Source organism: Mustela lutreola, chromosome 5, assembly GCF_030435805.1.
Source record: "Mustela lutreola isolate mMusLut2 chromosome 5, mMusLut2.pri, whole genome shotgun sequence".
Classification (NCBI taxonomy): Eukaryota; Metazoa; Chordata; class Mammalia; order Carnivora; family Mustelidae; genus Mustela; species Mustela lutreola.
This window is the reverse complement of record NC_081294.1, coordinates 8,711,233-8,731,420: the sequence shown is the minus strand read 5'-3', so window position 1 is coordinate 8,731,420 and position 20,188 is coordinate 8,711,233. Positions and strand designations below refer to the sequence as shown.

General features: G+C 47.4%; 1 protein-coding gene across 5 annotated transcripts in view; it reads left to right on the top strand.

The window, feature by feature from the left end:
- Positions 1-20,188, top strand: part of CTNND2 (catenin delta 2) — a 907,536-nt gene that overhangs the window by 761,684 nt on the left and 125,664 nt on the right. For all 5 annotated transcript variants that reach the window (XM_059173665.1, XM_059173663.1, XM_059173667.1 and 2 more), the window contains one exon: positions 16,210-16,327. In XM_059173665.1, the coding sequence (XP_059029648.1) occupies positions 16,210-16,327 (118 nt within the window). The remainder of the gene's footprint in view (positions 1-16,209; positions 16,328-20,188) is intronic.

The following is a 20,188-nucleotide window of genomic DNA, read 5'->3' as shown; positions in this document are numbered from 1 at the left end:
TCCACATCAGCACGCATAAAAGGACAAATTATAAGAGTAATTGTATTAAGATGAGCTTCAGAAAAACCTGGCGTTTCCAGACTGTATCTTCCAAATAATTTTCATGGTGCATGGGTGCCTCGACACTTCCCCCAGGAACTCATTTTCTGTGGTCTGTTCCAGAGCTTCAGAAAGCGTTATCACTCACAAAGAGCTGAGAAGCCAGCAGGACCCATGCACCCTGGGGCAATGGTGGAGACACAGGCCTTCCCTTCTGGCTTCTGCTTAGTCTCGATGTGTCCACTGAGTGGGATAAGTACACAGTTTTTAAACGCAATCTTTAACACTTGCTCAACATCAAAGAGAGTAACCCCGGTCCCACAGCAGGCAAGAAAGCTTTTATCCCAGCACTTACTTAGTGTGATAAACAATGAAGCTAAACTCTTCATGGCCAACTTGTGACCTGGTTTTAATGATGCCGTGAGGCTCCTCGAAACGGCCTTGTTAGGTGACCTCCCTGTGCAGTATTATAATTCTTACATGTTTGAAACCTTACTCCCTCCGCAGCTAAAGCAGTAAAAGGAAATTGTGCACCCAGTGGTGCCGTTAGCCTACACTTGTGTTAAGCGCCAGCCATCTGGTTGTAGTAAACCAAGAACAGTCATTCTTAGGTTACCCGGAGTCGGGGAGAAGCCCATGGCAGTCAACATATCGGCAACAAGAGGCAGCCAAAAGTCCTAATGACCACATTTTCTCTTGTTTCTCAGAGCATCTAAAAACATCTTCATTTGAAGGTGCAGAAAGTGTATCTGAAGGTTTGGAAATACTTTAGTAGAAATATTAAAAACAAGCTTTGATGGAAAATTTTACAGTGAGACTTTCTGGTCTCCTGGGCACAGGCACATGGTGTGCCCCACACTCGATGGGCTGGAACAGCTCACGTCTCACAGCGTTATGCACCGGAAATGCGGGGGCGTGGCTGGTCTCCCAAGTTCAGAGTCAGGGTCTCTGCCAGCAGGAAGCTCTGGGGAGAATCTGCTTGCTGGCTTCTTCAGGAAGGTTGGCCAAATTGAGTTTCTTGTGGCTGTAGACGAAGGACTGCATTTCCTGGTTGGCTGCTGTCTCGGGGCTGCTCTCAGCTTCTGGCAGCCTCCACATTCCCTGTGGTTCCTTCCAGCATCCTACAGAGCCAGCAATGTCGGGGTTTCAGGCCCTCTCCCCTCACCTTCCCTCATCACTCTGCTCCCTCTTCAGCCACATGTCTTGGACTGACTCTTCTGCTTTTAAGGACTCATGTGATGACACAGGGACCCCCGGTAATGCAGGATCATTTCCCTATCCTTAAGGTCAGTGATTAGAATCTAATGCCATCCACGAAGCCCCCTCACAGCAGTGCCGACATGAGTGCACAACCCCAGAGCAGGAATCTCAAAGGGACATCTTTCAAATTCTCCCTTCTGCCACAAAGAAGAAAAAGTCCAGTCACGACAACAATGGAGGCAGACGAGTAAAGATAGATTCCTAGGTGCTAAGCAGCCCTGGTTTTAAAACACAGAGACTCTTCAGACAGCTTTGACTTTTCCACTTATTCCTAAATTGCAGTTCAGACTAGTGCCTAAGATGCTGCTTCTTGCAGAAACTGGCACACACTTTCTTTCCATAAGTCTTCTGGAACTTTCCTCCAGAGTGTAAAAATATATTTCAATAATTAGGAATAAATGTATACTCTTCTCCCTTTCAGAAAATAAAAAGCCCGAGTGATCTTAGTTTTATGGAGTTTTCTGTGTATTTTTTTCTTAAACAACTTGATAGGGATTCTTACAGTTTCCTGTCTGGTCACCCAGCACCCCCATGCTAGATATTTTCTTTTCAAAACAAGGAGAGAACAGAGCTGTCCACAGATACCCTCTGTAGCTTTAATTCATCTTGTGCCAAAGGTTGGCTTTGTTTGTTTCATCTAGCTCGAACTACAGTAATCTCTGGTCTAAGTAATTGGAGTATGGATTTTTTTTTTTTTTAATCCTGTTCTTTGGTCCAAGTAAAAAACTACTAAGTGAGCCGTCAAAAATTCTAAGTTCCCAGGACTGCAGTTAGGAAAGATGGGAACATTTCTAAGAGATTCAAAGAAAGGTGGTTTTATTTTTCATTCTTTCCTTCCCTTTTGCTCACAAGGCTTCTGCTGTTTTGACCCAGGGACTATTTTTATTAGCATCGTGGCCACAAATTTCAGGGGACTTTTTCCAAAGAAGAAATTTAAAAAGCCAAAAAAAAAAAAAAACCCCACAAAGATGGATGATGGGGGACCAGCCTGGAGCAAGGGAACAATAGGAATTTCCTCTTCTTTCTTTCTTGTCCTGTGGCAGCCTGTTCCGATCACTCATCCTTCTGTGCTGGGCAAGGACCTTGAGCAGTCAGTTGGGAGAAATGCTACTAGGATCAGCCCAGTAAACACTCAGTAAACACCCAAAATAAAAGGCTACGAGGGAGGGGCTGGGGAATTGCAAGGAGCAAGACTGAGGGAGAAGCAGGGGGAATGCACTGCTTTCCTCCGAAGATACTTTCGGATCAGGGGTGGTTATTATTGGTGCCCAACAAGGTATCAGTGAGTGATCAAAGCAATCACGAACATGAGAAATACACCTTGAGGACAACTCATCATCTAGATAAGTGAAATTTCAGAAATCACATTCATTCCTGGCTTTAATAAGTCTTTGAAGTATGATTTGTTAAAATTTCCTGCAAGTAAATAAATTGAAAGATTACATGAGTGCATATAGGGAATTAGATGATGAATTGAAATGAGGTTTGAAGGGTTACTCTAATAATAGCTATTAATAATCCGGAACATAAGGCCAAATCCTGAAAGTCTTCAAACCCACAATCTGACATTTAAAAGGCAAGTAGCCAATTACCTGTAATCCCTTATTAGTCAGGTTTGTTCTCCTATTTCTTAGAAGACAAAGATCTGAAAATACCAGGAAATGGATGGCCTCAGGCTGGGTCTTTACTTATGTAGCTACAAGGCTCATTTTCCTGGAAACCGTCCATTGGTGAATTGAATGTTACCTTTCTTGTTTGCAACATTCCCTAGCATATTAATTTATCACATGTATTTTTATTTTATTTTTTTAAGATTTTATTTACTTATTTGCCAGAGAGAGAAAGAGCACAAGCAGGGGGAGCAGAAGGCAGAGGGGAAAGCAGGCTCCCTGCTGAGTGAGGAGCCCGATGCGGGACTCGATCCCAGAACCCTGGGACAGTGACCTGAGCCAAAGGCAGACTGTTAACTGACTGAGCCACCCAGGCGTCCCTATTGCATACATTTTTAAAGCTCAGGTTTTGTGACTGATTTTCATTTGTGTCTGGGTTGATAAGGAATAATTTAGCCTAGCAGAAAAGGGAAGACAACACTGTGTTATTATTCATTTTTAAACTTCATTTGCATTTAACCACGATATTTTCTCTTTGCTGTTGCATCTGTAATCAGGCCATGACTGGCCCATGGTTTGGTTTCGGGGGGGATGCCTGCTGCAGGTATGGTACCTACCTCTGACTGAAAGCCCCCTCAATGGCAGACAGAGGTACCAGGACTGAGGTTGGATGTGGGGCTCGCAGAAGGGAGCAGAGATGCTCCCTGGTTCTGAGTCAGCACAAAGGGCCTGCCACCAACATGCCAAAGGGAACTGTTTGGGGCATCAGTGGAATTGGGGTAGCTGGACATTGGCTCAGACACTTGGGCACATGGCAGGACTCCAGACTTGATGCGTGGTCTAGGTAACTCCAGATTCGAGGAACGGTGTGCACAGCTCGCTCCGAAGTCCTGCAAGTTAGGAAACAACAGTGATGTTCACCGAGCACAGAGGACCGCAGGCACAATTAGGTTCACAGTTAACGGCCTTAGCCACGCAACACTCACTTCTTTTTCCCTGTGATTTCCTTGTAATTTAGCCCGATGGGAAACTCGCAGCAGACATTTCATAGAGCAGTTAACTCTGTGGCGTCCATCAATTTTAATTGGAATCATGAAGCTAAAACCCTAGGTAGTACTTGCCAGACACAAGGCATCTTTTAATTCGGGTATTTTTGGTTCCACTCTGGGCTGCTTTGGAACAATGTGCCCGATGCAAGGCTAGCTCCAGAAGGCACAGATCTAGGCCTTCTTAAAAGGGGGACAGAGTTGAATAACCAACAAAGGAGGAGTTCATCCATCTCTCTCTGCTGATTTCCACTTAAGAGGGTGGGTGGAGTGTGTGCGTGTAGGGACCACTGCTCCAAGGGCCCCTCGGGAGCCGAGTTCACGGCCAGCCTGGTAGGTAGTTGGTCTTTAGGCCACTGAAGTGTTCTGTCCCTGCAACTCAACAAAGCAATTACCAAGCCATCACTGTCCGGATTTATAAAGAAATAGCCCTCCTTGAGAGAAGACAAGAAGGTGCATAGCAGGAATCCTCAAGCAAGACTGTGCTAATCTTTTTTAAAAGGGGGGAAGGGGGTTTATTTCTTTGGAAATTGTTCTGACTTGGCTGTGATAAAGTGCCCGCTAAGGAAACCCATATGTGTAAAGAGAACTCAAGAGCTTTTCAGGTAAATTCAGCTTTGTTATTTGTTCCCAATCAAAACGTTCAGAAGTGTGGCTCATCCTAAAACAGGGTCCCTCAGTTTTCGAAAGTTTGCATTAGGCCACTTTGCTTTTACCAATGACGAAACAAAACAAAGCAAACAAACCTGCATGAGGAGCTGTTTTCACAAACAAAAAGAATTCCAAAGAGGATTTTTGCTTTTACAGAAAAAATGTGAAAAGCAAAAAGAGCGTTGTGTGTTGGTTTTGCAGAGACCTGGGGTAGAGGCAGGACACCCAGAGCAGCAACAAGGGTCCCGCCTAGCTCCTTCTCTGCACCATGCCCAGCATCTCCGCGTCCAGCCCCCAGAGCTTTGAACGATGTCTGTGAGCACGTGAGCATCTGGGCTTTATGTCCAAACACTTTGTGCATCTGTTAGCCGTGTGCCCTCAGGCGTCAGGAGAGCCTAAGAGAGGAGATTTGGGGGTCTGGGATGGCCCCCAAATCGTATCCATATAAATTAATGGTAATTGCTTCTTTGCTTTACACATCCACTTGTGGGAGGTTTCCTGGGAGCCCTCTACTTTTGCACAGCAGAGGAAACCCGGACTATTCATACCGATGGGTACTTAGGGTGGGCATTTCCGATAATGCTCCAGGAATTCACTCAAATAATGAGTCCCCGCCAGAGACTTCACACTAGCAGAGCTAGGACATCGCCTGTTCCTCTCCCTTATAATCCAGCGTGCTCATTATCCCCTCCAGAATAGACTACCACCCACTGCCCGCTCTGTTCCCCGGAAGCTGTGAAGTCTTCCTATAGAAGTCGGAGCCCCTTCTATAGGAAGACAGCTGGCAGGAGTGAAAGGTAGCGACCAAGCAGGAAAGCAGTCTGGTCCCAGCCGATGCCCACATATCTGGTAGCTCCCTTAGGGCTGATCAGATCAGGGAGAGGGCAAAACCAATGAAAGCAATGTACTTTAAAAAAAAAAAAAAAAAAAAAAAAAGATTGTATTTATTTACTTGGCAGAGAGCAAGATCACAAGTAGGCAGAGAGGCAGGCAGAGAGAGGGTGGGGGGAGCAGAAAGCCCAATGCAGGGCTCGAGCCCAGGACCCAGAGACCGTGACCTGAGGCAAAGGCAGAGGCTTAACCCACTGAGCCACTCAGGTGCCCCGAAAGCTAATGTACTTTTGTCTCAAAACATGCATCATCACATCACACCCGTGTTTCCGATGCAGAGCATTCAGAGGTAGCTAGATCATCGCCTGGCCCAGCGTCGTTAAGGACAGATGCTGCATGTGCCACCAGCTCACGGTGTCTCCTACACACATGCCCCGAGGAAGAATTTTGAACCTCATATAGGTAGCATTTTGGTCTTGATCAAAACAATACTTTTTTTTTTTTTTTTGGTCATCTGGAAATACGTTCTCAAAACTTGTGTGAGTCCACGACAGATAAGCCGTTTTCCAGGGAAAGGCTGGGCTGTGAAATGCATAGACGTGTGTCAAGAAGATTTTCATTTACTCTTGAGTAAAACAAGCAAAAGGTACTGTACTAGTTTCCAACTGCTGCTGTAACAAATGACCGCAAGCTTAGTGACTTAGGACGACACAGACTTCATATACTATGGTTCCTGTGAGTTAGAAGTCCGACACCATCCTCACCAATTTAAGATCAAGGGGTCGGCAGGGTTGTGTTCCTCACTAATGGCTCTTGGGAGATTTGTCCAAGCTTCTTCAGGTTGTGGCCAGAACTTAATTCCTTCTGGCTGTGGGATCACAGTCCCTGTTTCCTTGTAGGCTGTCAGCTGAGAGCTAGCAGCCTCTCTCTCAGCCTTGCACATGGCCCCCTCCGGGTCACAGCCAGCCATGGGGAGTTGAATCCTTCATGCCTGAGCTCTCTCTGACTTTCCCTTCTACTGCATCGCACCGGCTCCACCCAGAGAATGCACCCTGTTCTTAATGCTCCTTGGGTCCATGGGGATCATCCAGGGGGAATCTCCCTATTGTAAAATCCATACCTTTCATGCCCTCCATGGAGTCCCTTCTTCCATTTACAGTAACCTATTCATTCATTCCAGGCATTAGGACATAAACATCTTCTGGGGGCCATTATACCAAAAGAACAGCTTATCTCTCCCAACAAGCGCTGGTGGGACAGGCATAGGATGATAATTAGAGACATGCCAGTTCCAGAAGGGGAGAAATGGAAAATAAAATAGAGAACTGGTTCCAAGTTTGGAAATCCAGCCCCGCACACCCCCGTGAGGTTTCAAGGTCAGGGATGTCTCTTCTGGCATCCATGGCTCCGCACTCAGGGTACCACATCAGAAAATGGCAACACTGGAAGAGCCTCTTGAATGACTTGAATTCACCAGGCAGGTGAGGGGAACCTTGCTTTGGTTCCCTCTTGATAGCTGGAGGTCAAAAAGGACTCAGCACCAGTCATGTGGTTTAGGCAAAGAGCATCAGGAAGATTGACCCTGGTGAAGCAGGAGTCTGTGGATTTGCTAAGCACAAGGGCTGGCTTACCGTGCCAGGCCTTAGTGAAGATGGAGATGCACATGCTGGAACTGGCAGTTGCACAGACCGCCACCTCTCCCGACGCGTCCTCCCTCTGCCCATGCCAAGAGTGGCCTGGAGCCCCCACACATCATGGATGTACTTGGTTGGTATTGACACAGGCTGTTCACTGGAAACTGCCCCTGAGCCTGTATGTGTCGTTTACATCTTGCCCTTCAAATTCAAGGTCCATTCCACTAAGTATGCATACAATGCTTTCTTGCTAAGAACTCATTACTGTACTCTGCATTCTTAAATCCAACCCATGCATGCTCTACAGATGTTAAGGAAAACAGTTGATATCCAAATTTACAGAAGTACAACCTCAGCAAAGATTTTTAACTATAACTTAAAGCTGAGTAGTAAGACTTCCATCCATCTCAGCCAAGGTTTCTTTTCTAGGCACACCCAGGCATCATTTCCAAGGGAGATTGGTTCCCATGTCTTCCTACCGCTGGTTTCACGTGGATGAGATCCTGGCACACCAGAGATGTGTCTGTTTCCCTGCCAGACTGTGAACTCTGAAGGACAAGGGCCAGGCGTTCTTTTCTTTCTATCCCAAGACTTGGCCTTGTAGAGCAGTGTCAGTACCTGGTCCAAGTGGATTGGTTTGTTGCTTTGTACTGATTGATCTGTTATCCTTTCTTCTGGTTCCATAGGGTCCATCTCACAAAACCCATAACTCCTCCAAATCTCTGTTCAATGTTACTTATTATGGCCAAAAATTAAAGATGACTTGGATGTCTTTTAATAGGGTAATCATTTCTTAAATTATAAGTTATGAAATATTTATACATGGAATATCCAAAGTCATTCTTTGAATAGAGTAAATAGGTAGGTACAGTCATGAAAAGAGGCAGAGATAGGCTTTTAAAGGATAAAAGAAGGGGTGCCTGGATGGCTCAGTCAGGTAAGCATCCAGCTCTTGGTTTTGGCTCAGGTCATGACCTCAAGATCATGAGACTAAGCTCCATGTCAAGCTCCACACTGAGCATGAAGCCTGCATGAGTTTCTCCCTCTCTCCTTGCCATACACCTGCTTCTTTCTCTCTCTCTCTTTAAAAGAAAATACGGGATAAAATCAAGCAAGGTGTCTGATGAGCCACTATGGTGAAAAGCAAAAACATACCTACACAGTTTATTTGCAGGAATAGAAAATAATCTTGAATGTTAAACCTCACAGAGTCCCTGTGATTCCCTTGGACAGAGGGGAAGAAAAGAGTGAGGATGTTCACTTTTATTCATTTATTTTCCCCATTGTTTGAATACTTTTACAATAGTTTCAGATTTTTTTTTTAAATGAGTGATGAAAATGTAAACAATGAGGTTGTCACTGTTGCCATGAAACCTTCCAGTCTCTTCTGTGCTCGCCCCTTATCCTCTCCGTGTGCCTGCCGTCCATGTTCCAGGTAGGGGGTCTCTCTCGCTCTTGTGTGGATGTCTCTGTGAGAAGCAGCTGGAGTGGTTGACATTTACTGCGAAGAATCAGTGCCAGGTCCGGAGCACTGGACTGTGTCACCGCACGAGCTAGTGACTCAGACATCCCCATCCGCACATTACAGATGAGTAGACCCAGGCAAGGCGTGTGCCTTCACACCTGGGGAGCCCCAGCTATGAGACCACGGCAGGTGCACGAGAGAATCCATTTTTGTTGAAGTTATTGATTAATAAGGAAATGAACTCTGTCTTTCTGCAGAGAAGCTATAGATGAAGAGGATGAACTCTAATGTTTTCTGTGGTGGTCACCCCTTCTCTGTGGTGGCTGCTCTGAGACTTGGCAGGGCTCACACTGTCCCCATGGACCCTGTAACCACTGACCTGGAGTGAGTGGTTGGGCTGGACATGGGTCGCTGTGTTGACCCAGCTGACTGGCCAGAAGACCCCTTCCTCCCCAACCCTGCACACTCGGCTTTCCCACATGGAAGAAGAGATCTGGGGTTTCTCGGTCAGTGATTTTGGAACCCACCCACAAGCTTTCCCAGGGATTTTTGAAGGACAGAAGAAGGCATAGTTACTATTTACCCATGGAGACAAATGTGTCTGAATCTTGCAGCTAGAGTTCTAGATTTAGGACAGCAATGTTCTGCTCAGACCAAGGGCACTGCTGATTTTGACTGGAGGTTCTTGGGATTTCGGGGTCCCAGCCTCAGAATACAATGCAAGTCCTATTCCTTTATCACAGAAAAAACAAAAACAAAAACAAAAACAAACAAAAACCCATGCACGTAGCATTTGTATAAAACGATATGAAATTTTGAGGATAGTATCAGGGCTTCAGAGACTCCTCCTGAATCCTCTAATGGGGCTTCCGATGAGAATCTCGGTCAGGGGTTGTCAAACTAGGGCCCATGAGCTAAACCCCACCCATGATATGATTTTGTATGGCTGTAGATAAGAGTGGGTCTTAAATTTTTAAAAGGTTCTTAAAAGAAGGAGGAGGAAGAGAAGTTACAGAGACCTATGAGATTCCCAAACCTGAAATATTCACTCTCCAGCTCCTTACAGAAAAAGTTCTCAACTCCTGATTTAGATGTGTGGATGGAAGGATCTCTTTAACATGGAATGTTTTTAGCTAAAGCAAAAGCAAGCCTACTTCATGGGAGCATGGCTTGAGCATGATTGCTACCATTGCCCATTCTCGTGCTTAACTCAGACCACGTCATTTATGAGAAGCTACAGAGTTCCTTGGTCATCACGTGGTCAGGAAGTTGAGATGATGCACATTGGTGCTTTGCTTAGATTTCCCCTCACACATTTAGAGTTAGTTCCAAGATTTTCACAGTCTGCCTGTTGGGACCCCATGACAGTCGGTCTGAATGCATCGCTGCTGGAGGGGAGGTAGGTGGGGGATGGGCTAACTGGGAGATGGGCGTTAAGGAGGGGACATGCTGTGATGGGCCCTGGGTGTGGGATGCCGCTGATGAATCACTAAACTCTACCACTGATAGTAATAGCACACTCTATGTTAATTAATTGATTTTAAATTAAAATAAATGTATACGTCGTCGTGGGACATGTGCCCACCTCCACCACCCAAACCTGCCCCCGTTAGGAAGAGGAAACCTTTAGGAGTATCTGTAAGAGTTTATGGATCATGTAGCACACAGTGGACAGTTACATGGTCATTTAACAAATATTTCAATTTCCTGCTGTTGGATTTCCTGCGAAGCAAGAGGTTCTCATGCTCCAGCGTGCGGGGCGTCACCCAGAGAGCTAAGAGAGCACGCTGAGAGGGTAAGGACCTGGGCTTCTCCGTTTTAATCCAGTTGCAGAGATGATTTGGGTGCCGTGGAGGTTTGAGAACTTCTGGGCTATGCACAGGTCTGGTGTTAGGGAATATACCAAAAACTAGGCCCTCAAGGAGCCCAGCTAACTTGAGCAGGCTTCTCAGCCTCTACACAGGACATCGTCCGCTGGGGAGGCCTGTTTCTGAGAACCACAGCGTTCCCGGACACACAGACATTGGCCTATGTTCCCAGGTAGCCACATGGCTTCGGGAAACGGCTGCTGGTCCGGAAGGAGGCAGGCAGGCCTGCGAACAGCTGGGCACCGAGCACTTCCTCATTATCCGCTCGGTTCCTACTAAGTGCTGTACAGCAGGAAGTGAGGGGCAGAAAGAAAGAAGTGATGCTGCCCGCATCGCTGGGGACCAGCCTCAAACGTCATGTGTTGCAGGTGTCCTAGAAGCTTGTGCCTGGAACAACAAAGAGGGGGTGAAGGGCCGAGGCAGAGGTTGGACCAACTGTAGACCTTTGAGCATGACTGCTCCAAGGCAGTGGGCCGAGATGCAGGAAAGAAAGCGTTGCTGTTGGGAGTGGTGGGTGGGGGTTGACACAGCCTCCGATCCCCAGACAGACTCTCCTTATCTGTGGTTGAGGGTACAGAGGCTCAAGCCCCTGGGAGTCCCTCATATCCCCAGACCCAGCTCTGGCACTCCTGGTCTACTCTGTGCTGTCATCCATGATGGATTCTGCCCCTCCCCCACCGGCCCTGCTGTGTTGGCATCAAGGCCTTCTTGAGTGTGTCGCTTTGTATTTCAGCTTTGACTTGGGACCACCCATATTTCTTGAAACAGTCTGAGCTCTGCTCTCTGAAAATCCCGGCAACCCCATCCCGGTCCTCACACTGGTGTGTGGTCTCAGAAGCTCAGCCCAGGGCCCCAGAGACCCAACATCTGGACTCTGCTGGTGAGATGAGACTAAGTAGCCCAGGAAGCCCCAGCCCAGAGATGGGCCGGAAGGACCTAGGCGTCAAGGTGATGGGGATGGACCTGACTGGCTTTAGCTGCAACGTGGTGCAGTGCTCTCCAGTGCGTATGATCAATATCGTCAACAGTCCTAAGAAAGCTTATATCTCAGACTGGTTTAGTTTGAGATATGATACTGGCTTGAGAGACCACATGCTATTTTGAGTTGTCTTTTCTTTTTTTCTTTCTTCCCAAATTGAGTCTGACCTGAGTAATCCAGGGTGGGGACTGGAGTGGCAGAGGACCGCCACAGCATAAGAAGCCGCATTCTTTTTTTTTTTTTTTTTAATTTTATTTATTTGACAGAGAGAGATCACAAGTAGGCAGAGAGGCAGGCAGAGAGAGAGAGGAGGAAGCAGGCTCCCTGCTGAGCAAAGAGCCCGATACAGGACTCGATCCCAGGACCCTGAGATCATGACCTGAGCCAAAGGCAGCGGCTTAACCCACTGAGCCATCCAGGCGCCCCAAGAAGCCGCATCCTTGATGTAACCGACATCTGATATCATCCAAAGAGTACAGAGGGCAGAGGGAAATCCATCACAGGAATTCCAGCCCAATGGAAGAGCTGAATGCACATGTTATAACCAACTTGCCCCAGCAGCTAGCTGGGGTCGGGCACTCAGCTACCTCCTGTGTATACAGACAGCAACGACACGCTCTCTGCCCTCCAGAGGTTCCCATGCAGCAAGAAGGTCACAGCTGAAATAACTCTAATCTGAAGTCAGGGGCGACCAGTAAGATTCACAGAGCAAGGGCAGTGTGGAGAAGAGAGGCTGATTTCAAGTGGAGTCGTTGCTAAAGTCCTCATCCGTGGGTCTTCTCTGCAGTTTGACTGTGTATATCCTCCCATCAGAAGTAGAGACACGTGAGATGAGGTCTTCCGTGTGCCAGGCAGCATTCATTCCTTTGAACTTAGGGAACAAGGGCCACTTGGGATCCTACGAGAGCGGCGTATATTGAATTTGTTCTTAATAAGCTCAGTGAGTGATGGAAGCTGAGAAACGAGATGTCAAACAGCACCGAAGATAGGGAAAATGAAGCAGTTTAACAAGTTACACTGGAACAGAGGAGATCGTAAGAGATTTTATATCTTTTAATTGTAAGAAGTAAAAATAAATTGTTTCTTTTTTTATCAATTAGATAAAAAGATGGTAGAAAATAGGCAGAAATTTCCAAATAACATGTAAACTGACAATTCAATCAAGATTATGAAGATCATTTCTAAGGAAAAGCGATCATACCGTCTGTGTGCTTTTTATAAATGATCTGTCAAGTATTTGTTTTAATGGTATGTTTACGTGTGGAATTTTGCTGTACCAGTTTCTCATCAGACGTCAAGAAGGGCAGAAGATGGTTTTAAGTGCAGCAGGAGGGAGGAACTTTGTAGGTTGAACACTAGCTCATCGTCACTTACTTAGGACCATAATTACAGTTAACTGTTATGGTGACCAATACACAAAGTTAGTTGGTTTTTTAAATTTTTAACCAATGAAACATGTATAATATAGTAGATCTGTTTTGTGGGGGGAAGGAGAAAGAGGAAACTCTCCTCCCCTTTAGAGTGTAAAGCCAGGGGTACCTTCTGATATGTTTCCTCATTCAGGAATAGTGGCTTAAAAGTGAACCCAACCCCAAAGGTTTCTGGGACATCATTGATTAAAAGACACATGCGCACCTCATTCTATTTAAAAACATGTACTGAGCATCATCATACCGGCAGACGCTGTGGTAACTCCCTCCTTCCCTCTGTATCATAGGGGGGTGTGTATGTGTGTGTTTACTTATGTATGTTGTGTGTGTTTACACATATACGTTTGTGTGTATATGTGTGTGTGATGAGGGAGCGCGAGGCTGGCTGAAGACAAAGCAAAAGCTGGCGCCTTGCACCCCCTCTCCCTCCGCTCCCCCTCAATCATATGTGTAGCATCCCTCCGGCAGCCCTGACTGCCATGAACAATAAGCAAATAGTTAACTTGCAGAGCTCACAGTCCTGCAAGACAGGAGTCTCCCTTGGCTTACAAATGTCCTAAATCTCACTAACAAAGATGGATAGCAGGATTGTGACACCCCACCAAAAAGTCTCCCACCTATCTTAATGTTAATGGCTGGTCTAAAGACAACATTGATCAAGCCGCAAGGGCAAGACCTCAGGTAGGCCTGGGACATCCTGGCACCTTGTAGGCCCTCTTTAGCATATGAAAACTCTACTGAACCCTCCATTCCCCTCACCTTCCCCCAACTCCAGGGTACATAACCTGCCATCCCTCACAGCCCGGGGCAGCAGCTCTTCCTGCCCACGGGCCCTGTCCCCGGGCTTTAATAAACCATCATTTTGCACCAAAGATGTCTCAAGAATTCTTTCTTGGTCATCGGCTCTGGACCTCAGCCCACCGAACCTCACCTAGGTTCTAGAACTTCATCATGTGTGTCCTCATTTCTCCTTCTCTACGGGGACCCTAACTTACCAGCCTTTCTCATTTCTCAGTATCTTACACATTTTTTAAAGATGTTATTGTTAAGTAACCTTGACACCCAACATGGGGCTCGAACGAACTCACAGCACCAAGACTGAGTTGCCCGCTCCACTATCGGGGCCAGTCGGGCGCCCTCAACATCCTGCACATTTTAATATAGCAGATGGGTAATAACTTTTTAATTTTGGAGGTGACTAGACTAGAATCAAACAGAATAAAGAAGACTGCTCAGATTAACATTCATAACTCATAAAGTTGACAGAGTTGTAAGTTCCTGATTTTTCTCTCGGTTGCCCACCTGTTCATTGATTACCACTGAACATGGGCTGATCACTTCCAAGTGTGTTTGTGAACCAGGCTGCAGTCGGTCCTGACCGTTAGGCTACTCAGGAGAAAGACTGAGCACTCACCAGCCATGGAGGAGGAGTTTTAGACTGGGGTGTCCAGAGCTACCCCTAAGGCACTTTCAAGACTGAATGCCATCATTCTGTCATGGGAAACACGACCCCCTCAAAGTACGGAGGCAAGACTTAAACACACAGGCGCACGTGGCCATCCAGCATTCTTCTGCCCAAAGAGGTCTGAATTTCTGACAAGCCTATTACTCTGACAGCCTCAATGCTCGACCTGGCGAAAATCTTCTCAAGGAGGAATGGTCTAAAAAGGCTCTCTCACAAAGGCCATCCTTCCAGCATAGAACAACAGTCTTCCAGTTTCTTCCTGCGGATAGTTCTTCCTCCCTCCCTATCCTGTCAGAAATGAGGGTGGGCCCCCCCAGGGGGTGTCATAACACTTTACATAAAAATACCATCAATGTTTGCCCAGTTATATTATCTAAGGAACTGAGAAATTTTGTTTATATTTTAAGATCAGCAAATGCCAAAAATACTAATTTGAATTGAATAACCTTTCCCAGTCTTACATTCGAATGCAGAGAGATCCTATTTAAACACATCCTGTAGAACCTTCTAGATAATCGAAGAGAACATTTATGTTCGGTAGCATTTTAGCATTTAGCATTTTAGCCTTGGGCCTATTTTACTTTCATTCCTTGAAAAAAGTGGTGTGTCCACACTGGGCGTCAACCTGAAGGCCTCGCCTTCCTCTCTTCCTGAGACCAGGGGTCTGGTCCAGCCACTCCGCTTTACTGCCTCGGGGCTCTCAGTGCCTCAGTGTTCTCATCCGTAAAACAGAATGAAGTGTAACTTTGAAGGACATTTTGAGAACGAGACGGGAAGACTTGTGTCTGTTACAGTGTGGGCGGGAGACTCACACTGGTCAGTGTCTCCGGCAGGCTCTGCCCAGCGCCTGGTTCTTGAGTCCAGCCACGTGGCCGCACCCAGCAGTCAGCAAAGAGCGCCGCCCTCCTCGACCCAACCCTCTCCCTGGAGCCGGGGTCCGAGCTGTAGTTCTCAACCTCAGCGTCACCAAATGGAAGCTCTCCAGCTCCGCCCAAGAGCCCACAGTGGGGCCTGGCAGTCTCCTCCAGGTGATCCCGCTACCAGCCAGGCTGGAGAGCCGTTGCCCTGCTGGGTCATTCTTGAGAGATCACGCTTCCCTGTGGTCTCTAAATTCCTTCAACCCCTTTGCACCTTCTCTTAACTCACCTCCAGCATCCCTCCAACAGGCTGTGTTTTCTGTGAGTGACTGCAGAAGTTCTCTACCTGAGCCAAATCCTACCCCTGGGTAGGAGAGGGAAAATGTGCCCTCAGGTGGCGGGGGTCACTAAAAGCACCCCAACCCTTGACGAGGCTTGTCTCATGTCTTCTGTAGGAGTAGGAGATCTCTCTGCTTCCCGACTGCATCTTCCCTGACCGTCCCCCGCTTCTGTTGGCTTAAGCTCAACGTCCACTGGTATAGGAAGGATCGTGGGCCACTCCCGCCCATCAAAGGCGCCATGGGCATCCCATTGTTTAAATTTTCACAGAAAACCCTCCCTATGTTCTTAGAATAAAATCCTAGAAGTTTACTGCTGGCGGGACTGAGGTAGGTGTATTGAGGCAGGTGAAATCAGATCGCTAAAACATTCCAGTAAGTTGGGAGCTCTGACTCTGGAAAACATTCTTTCACATTTCTCAACGAAGAAGGCTTTGAGTCAAAGAGTTTCTGGTTTCCCTCTTCCACTGTCAGTGGAGTAAACCTCGAAGACTTTCTAAGAGTCTCCATCCTCCTTGGTCATGGGACCATCCTAGATCACACGTTCGGGAGTCTGTCTCCCCCTGTCGCTAGCTGTACGGCAGATGCCCGAGATTCAGCCGGTTCCAGGGTGCATTGGTGCCAGCCAGCCATCCTCGTTCATGCTGTGTTCTTGGTTAAACATGGAGGCAGGAGTGGAAGAAGGTTCCCTGGGGGACCCCCGCGGAGGTCGCTGACGCTGCTTTTTGCTTTGCAGGAATGTTAGCTCAGCCGGAGAGGAGGCCCGCAGGAGGATGCGGGAATGTGACGGGCTCACAGACGCGCTGCTCTACGTGATCCAGTCCGCGCTGGGGAGCAGCGAGATCGACAGCAAGGTTTGTTGTGTTTGCATAGATTGAACATCTTAGAGACTAAAGATGCTCAAGGGACTAAGCAATGGCTAACAACAGCGGAGAGCTAATGCTGTGCTTAATGCCTTCACTCTCCCCATAGGAATCCAGCGTTTTCTGGATGACTTCTAATCCTAGCCTAGAATTAGACACCTACATCTCCATTAATAATGAATAGGAGCATGGATTGTTCTGAGCTCCTCCAACCAGATGAGTGTGTAAACATTTGCACACCACATTATCCACTGTGTAAAAGCTTCCAGTTTTAGTTTATAAAGTCTGCTTTCAAGAGACAGGAATATTAAAATTACCTGAGATTTGAATAATTCTGTATTCTTACAAGTTAGCTTTTTACAAATGTTAATTGTATCGAATGCCATTTTAGAAATGCCTTAAGACTGAAGAACCTTGGTCACAATCTAAGTGAATAGGAATGTCCACATGTTCACGCAGCATCTAGTCAGTGTTTCAGGTCAGAAAGCAGAATAGGACTGGGTGGGCTTTTGCGCTGTGGGAGGTCACTTTGTTTTGCCTTCATTTGCTTTTTGTTTGGTTTTGATTCGATCTAAAATCGTCAGGAATAACATCCTGATATACACGGAGACTTTACTGATGCTTTTTAAGTGACCCATGCGATACATTCTCAATGAGAATTTCTCCAGAGCCACATTTTGGCATTTGGGACCAAGTTCTTCCATGTTGTGGGGCCGGCTGTGCCTTGTAAGAAGTTGAGCAACAACCTTGGTTCTCCCTGCTGGATGCCAATCGCATCTCCCTTCCCGGCGATGTCAAACAAAAGTGTTTCCGACCATTGCCCAGTGTCCCCCAGGGGAACAGAACTCGTCCTGGTGTAAACCCCCAGCCATGTGCCTAGACGCCGTCACAGCCCTCTGACTTGGAGGGTCCCCCTCTGCTCTCAGATCTGCGTTCCTTTAAAAGTTCATCAGGTGATTTGTTGTGTGTCCTCGACTGAGAGCCCACGTCGGTAGATTAGCTACAGCTTTGAAATGGACTCTGATCAGGAAGACGATGAAACGTGATTAAGTTACAAAGTCAGGTAAAGAACAGGTAAGAGTGGTTTTATCCTCTACGTTACCAATGGGCATGGGGAAAGACTTCCCAGTTCTCCACCTTGCCTGCACGGTGGAATGGCTGAGAAATTGAGACAATTGCTGATAGCCGAGCCCTCCTCCCTATCATTGTGGGTGCACACACCTTCTGGAACCCCAGCCCTCTGAGTACTAGTCTGCTGCAGTTATGAACGCGGTCTGTCATCCGGTCACCACCGTCGAGTTACACGGGCATCTGTGAACTGACTGCAAGTGTTACCGGTTTCTGAAGACGGAACATGAAGCACTAAAATTTAATCAACCCCTCTTGTAAATACCCTTTATAGCCATTTTAGAACTTTTAATATCGCTGATAAGAAAGTTAAGTCCCTAAAAAAACTTGACCAGTCGAGACATCTTGAGTATTTACAGATGCTTGTTAACATAATAGACCAAAGATCTTTAAACGAGCTGCAGGAGGTAATTCAGGAAGGCTGCCATGTCCAGGATCTCCACATTCAGAACAGTAAAGACTTCAGCATCGGGATCCGAAGCCTCCTACTGGGATGGATACAAAGAGAGCTTTAAGACTGGACCTTGGGGTTGAAAATAAAATCAGACTCCACAGCCTCTTGCCTTGGCCAGGTGCCCAGGCCAACACTGGTGGGAAGGTAGCCTTCGGAAGCATGGTCCCTAAACAAAGTGCTGGGAATCCCCACGCCTCTTTTCTGATGTGGTAGACGGCTAGACCCCTGGAGCCCCTGGGAGACCCCCTCATTTAATGTCCACGTTGTATTCAAAGGAGGAACCTGGAATCTCTTGGAGTGTTGAGGGCGGCAGGGAGAAGACACGGTGATTTCTGATGAAGCTGCAGGAGACCCAGGCTTGTGTGGGTGTGTCACCTCCCGCTCGTGCTCACTGGGGACTGTCCCCAGGTACCCCCAACTTCAGGATGAAGAGGATCGTTAACAGCTTCTGAATGGACCAGAAGTCCCAAGTGACTTAGTAGTGACTTTCTGGCCAGAACGTTCCATGAAGGTCTAACATATTATGGTCCCCCAGTGTCCCACCTGGCCCTCTGCCTGGTCCCATATTAGCTTTTACAAGGACAAGGTAGAGGAGGAAGGAGCACACATTCTCTTAAAAGCCAGTGTTAAAGGGCCTAGAATCCATGCAAACTCAGCTCAGCGCCTGTAATTGGGACTGTTTGCTGAATGGGTCACCCTACCGTAGCGCAATCCACAGACAACTTCCAAATCAGCCCTTTGTGATAGAAAATAAGGAGTCGAAATGATGCTTGTGTCCCAGAGGAGCGGCTAAAAGCACTGGTGACAGCAATGGATGTCCAAAGCAGAGCCACCAGGGGCCGTGTGCCTTCTCCTGGTGTCCCAGAGAAGGGCGGTAGCCGCCTTGCTTCTCTGTGCTCTTTCCCCACTCCCGTAGAGAGAAGAGCTTGAGTGGGTGACCCTTCCACGGCAGGCCTGGCTAGAGAGAGCAGCTCAGGCCTGGCGACTCCCTCGCCCCTCCCGTCCTCTCCTCTGCACCCCCTTCCCTCCGCCACCTCCACTTCTCCCCCTCCAGCTTCTCCCACATGGCCCCCAGCCACAGGTAGATTATAAAGCATTTCTGGAAATGGCTGTGGATGTGTTCCCGGGTAGTCATTTGTTAAACAGAGGCACGGAGATGCCCCCGGGGAAGACGAACAGCAGGCTGAGAAAGAAGTTGATTCTCCCAAGTCTTTGATGTTAGAAAAATCAGTTTGAGCTGATTTAAAAATCGTTCTGACTTATGCCATAACATTTTCCTTTCAGGGAGAGACTTTTCTCTCTTTCATGCATCGTCCTGTGTTTACCTGCTTTCATGCCGGTTCCTTTTTTGATGCTGAGAGGATGCTTGAAATAGAAAATCAAGTTGACTCAAGGCCTGTGGGATTAGCTGCCGTGAAACCTTGAAAAGCTGACAAGACAGATCTGGAATGGCAAAGGCTCCAGAGACAGATCCTGGAAACCAGTTTTCCTGGTTGATTGTCCTGCCCCCAGTAGCCAAGGCAAACACACAGATTGGCCCAGATTCCTGTCCTGGGAGGAGAGCAGTGTGGCACCCCCCACCCAGGCTGGACCCAGGACCAGACAGAGGTGGTCCTCTGGGCCAGCGGCCACGTCCCCTTGACCTGTGAAACGGAGCCATGCTCTCTGTCTCACTTGCTGCTGCACACAGCAGAAGCCTGAGAAGCCATAACCAAACTGGCAAGCTTTTAAATAAAACTTAGCTCCGTTCAGTTTCTTTCCCCATTGGGACTTTTTAAAAATTGGGTGTATTTTTACTCCTCCCACCGTTCATCAATTGTGGGACAAAGGTCAAAAGGTTGGTCCGAAGGTTATGTGTGAAGCCTCGCCTCCCATGTTGATGGCATTTCAGAGGGTCTTTGGAAGGACCTGGAGGCACAGAGAGATTAAGCACTTGGCCCCAAGGCCACATAGCTCCTGAAACGGCAGAGCCAGGCCTCAAACCTAGACTCGTGGGCCCTGGTCCTATGTTCTAGATTTGCCAACAGGGCCGTCTAGACCACTGTTTGTGGTCTGAGGGCTCATATGGTGTTTACTGTGGGCCAGGAGCACTTCTCAGTATGTACACACTGGGTTGGTTTCCTGTTGCTGCTCTAGCAAGTTGCCAGAAACATGGTGGCTTAAAACAACCCAAACTGATTATCTTACTGTTTTATGGCTCAGGAGTCCCCAGTGGGTCTTGCTGGGCTAAAACCAATATGTTGCTAGGGCTGCATTCCTTCTGGAAGCTC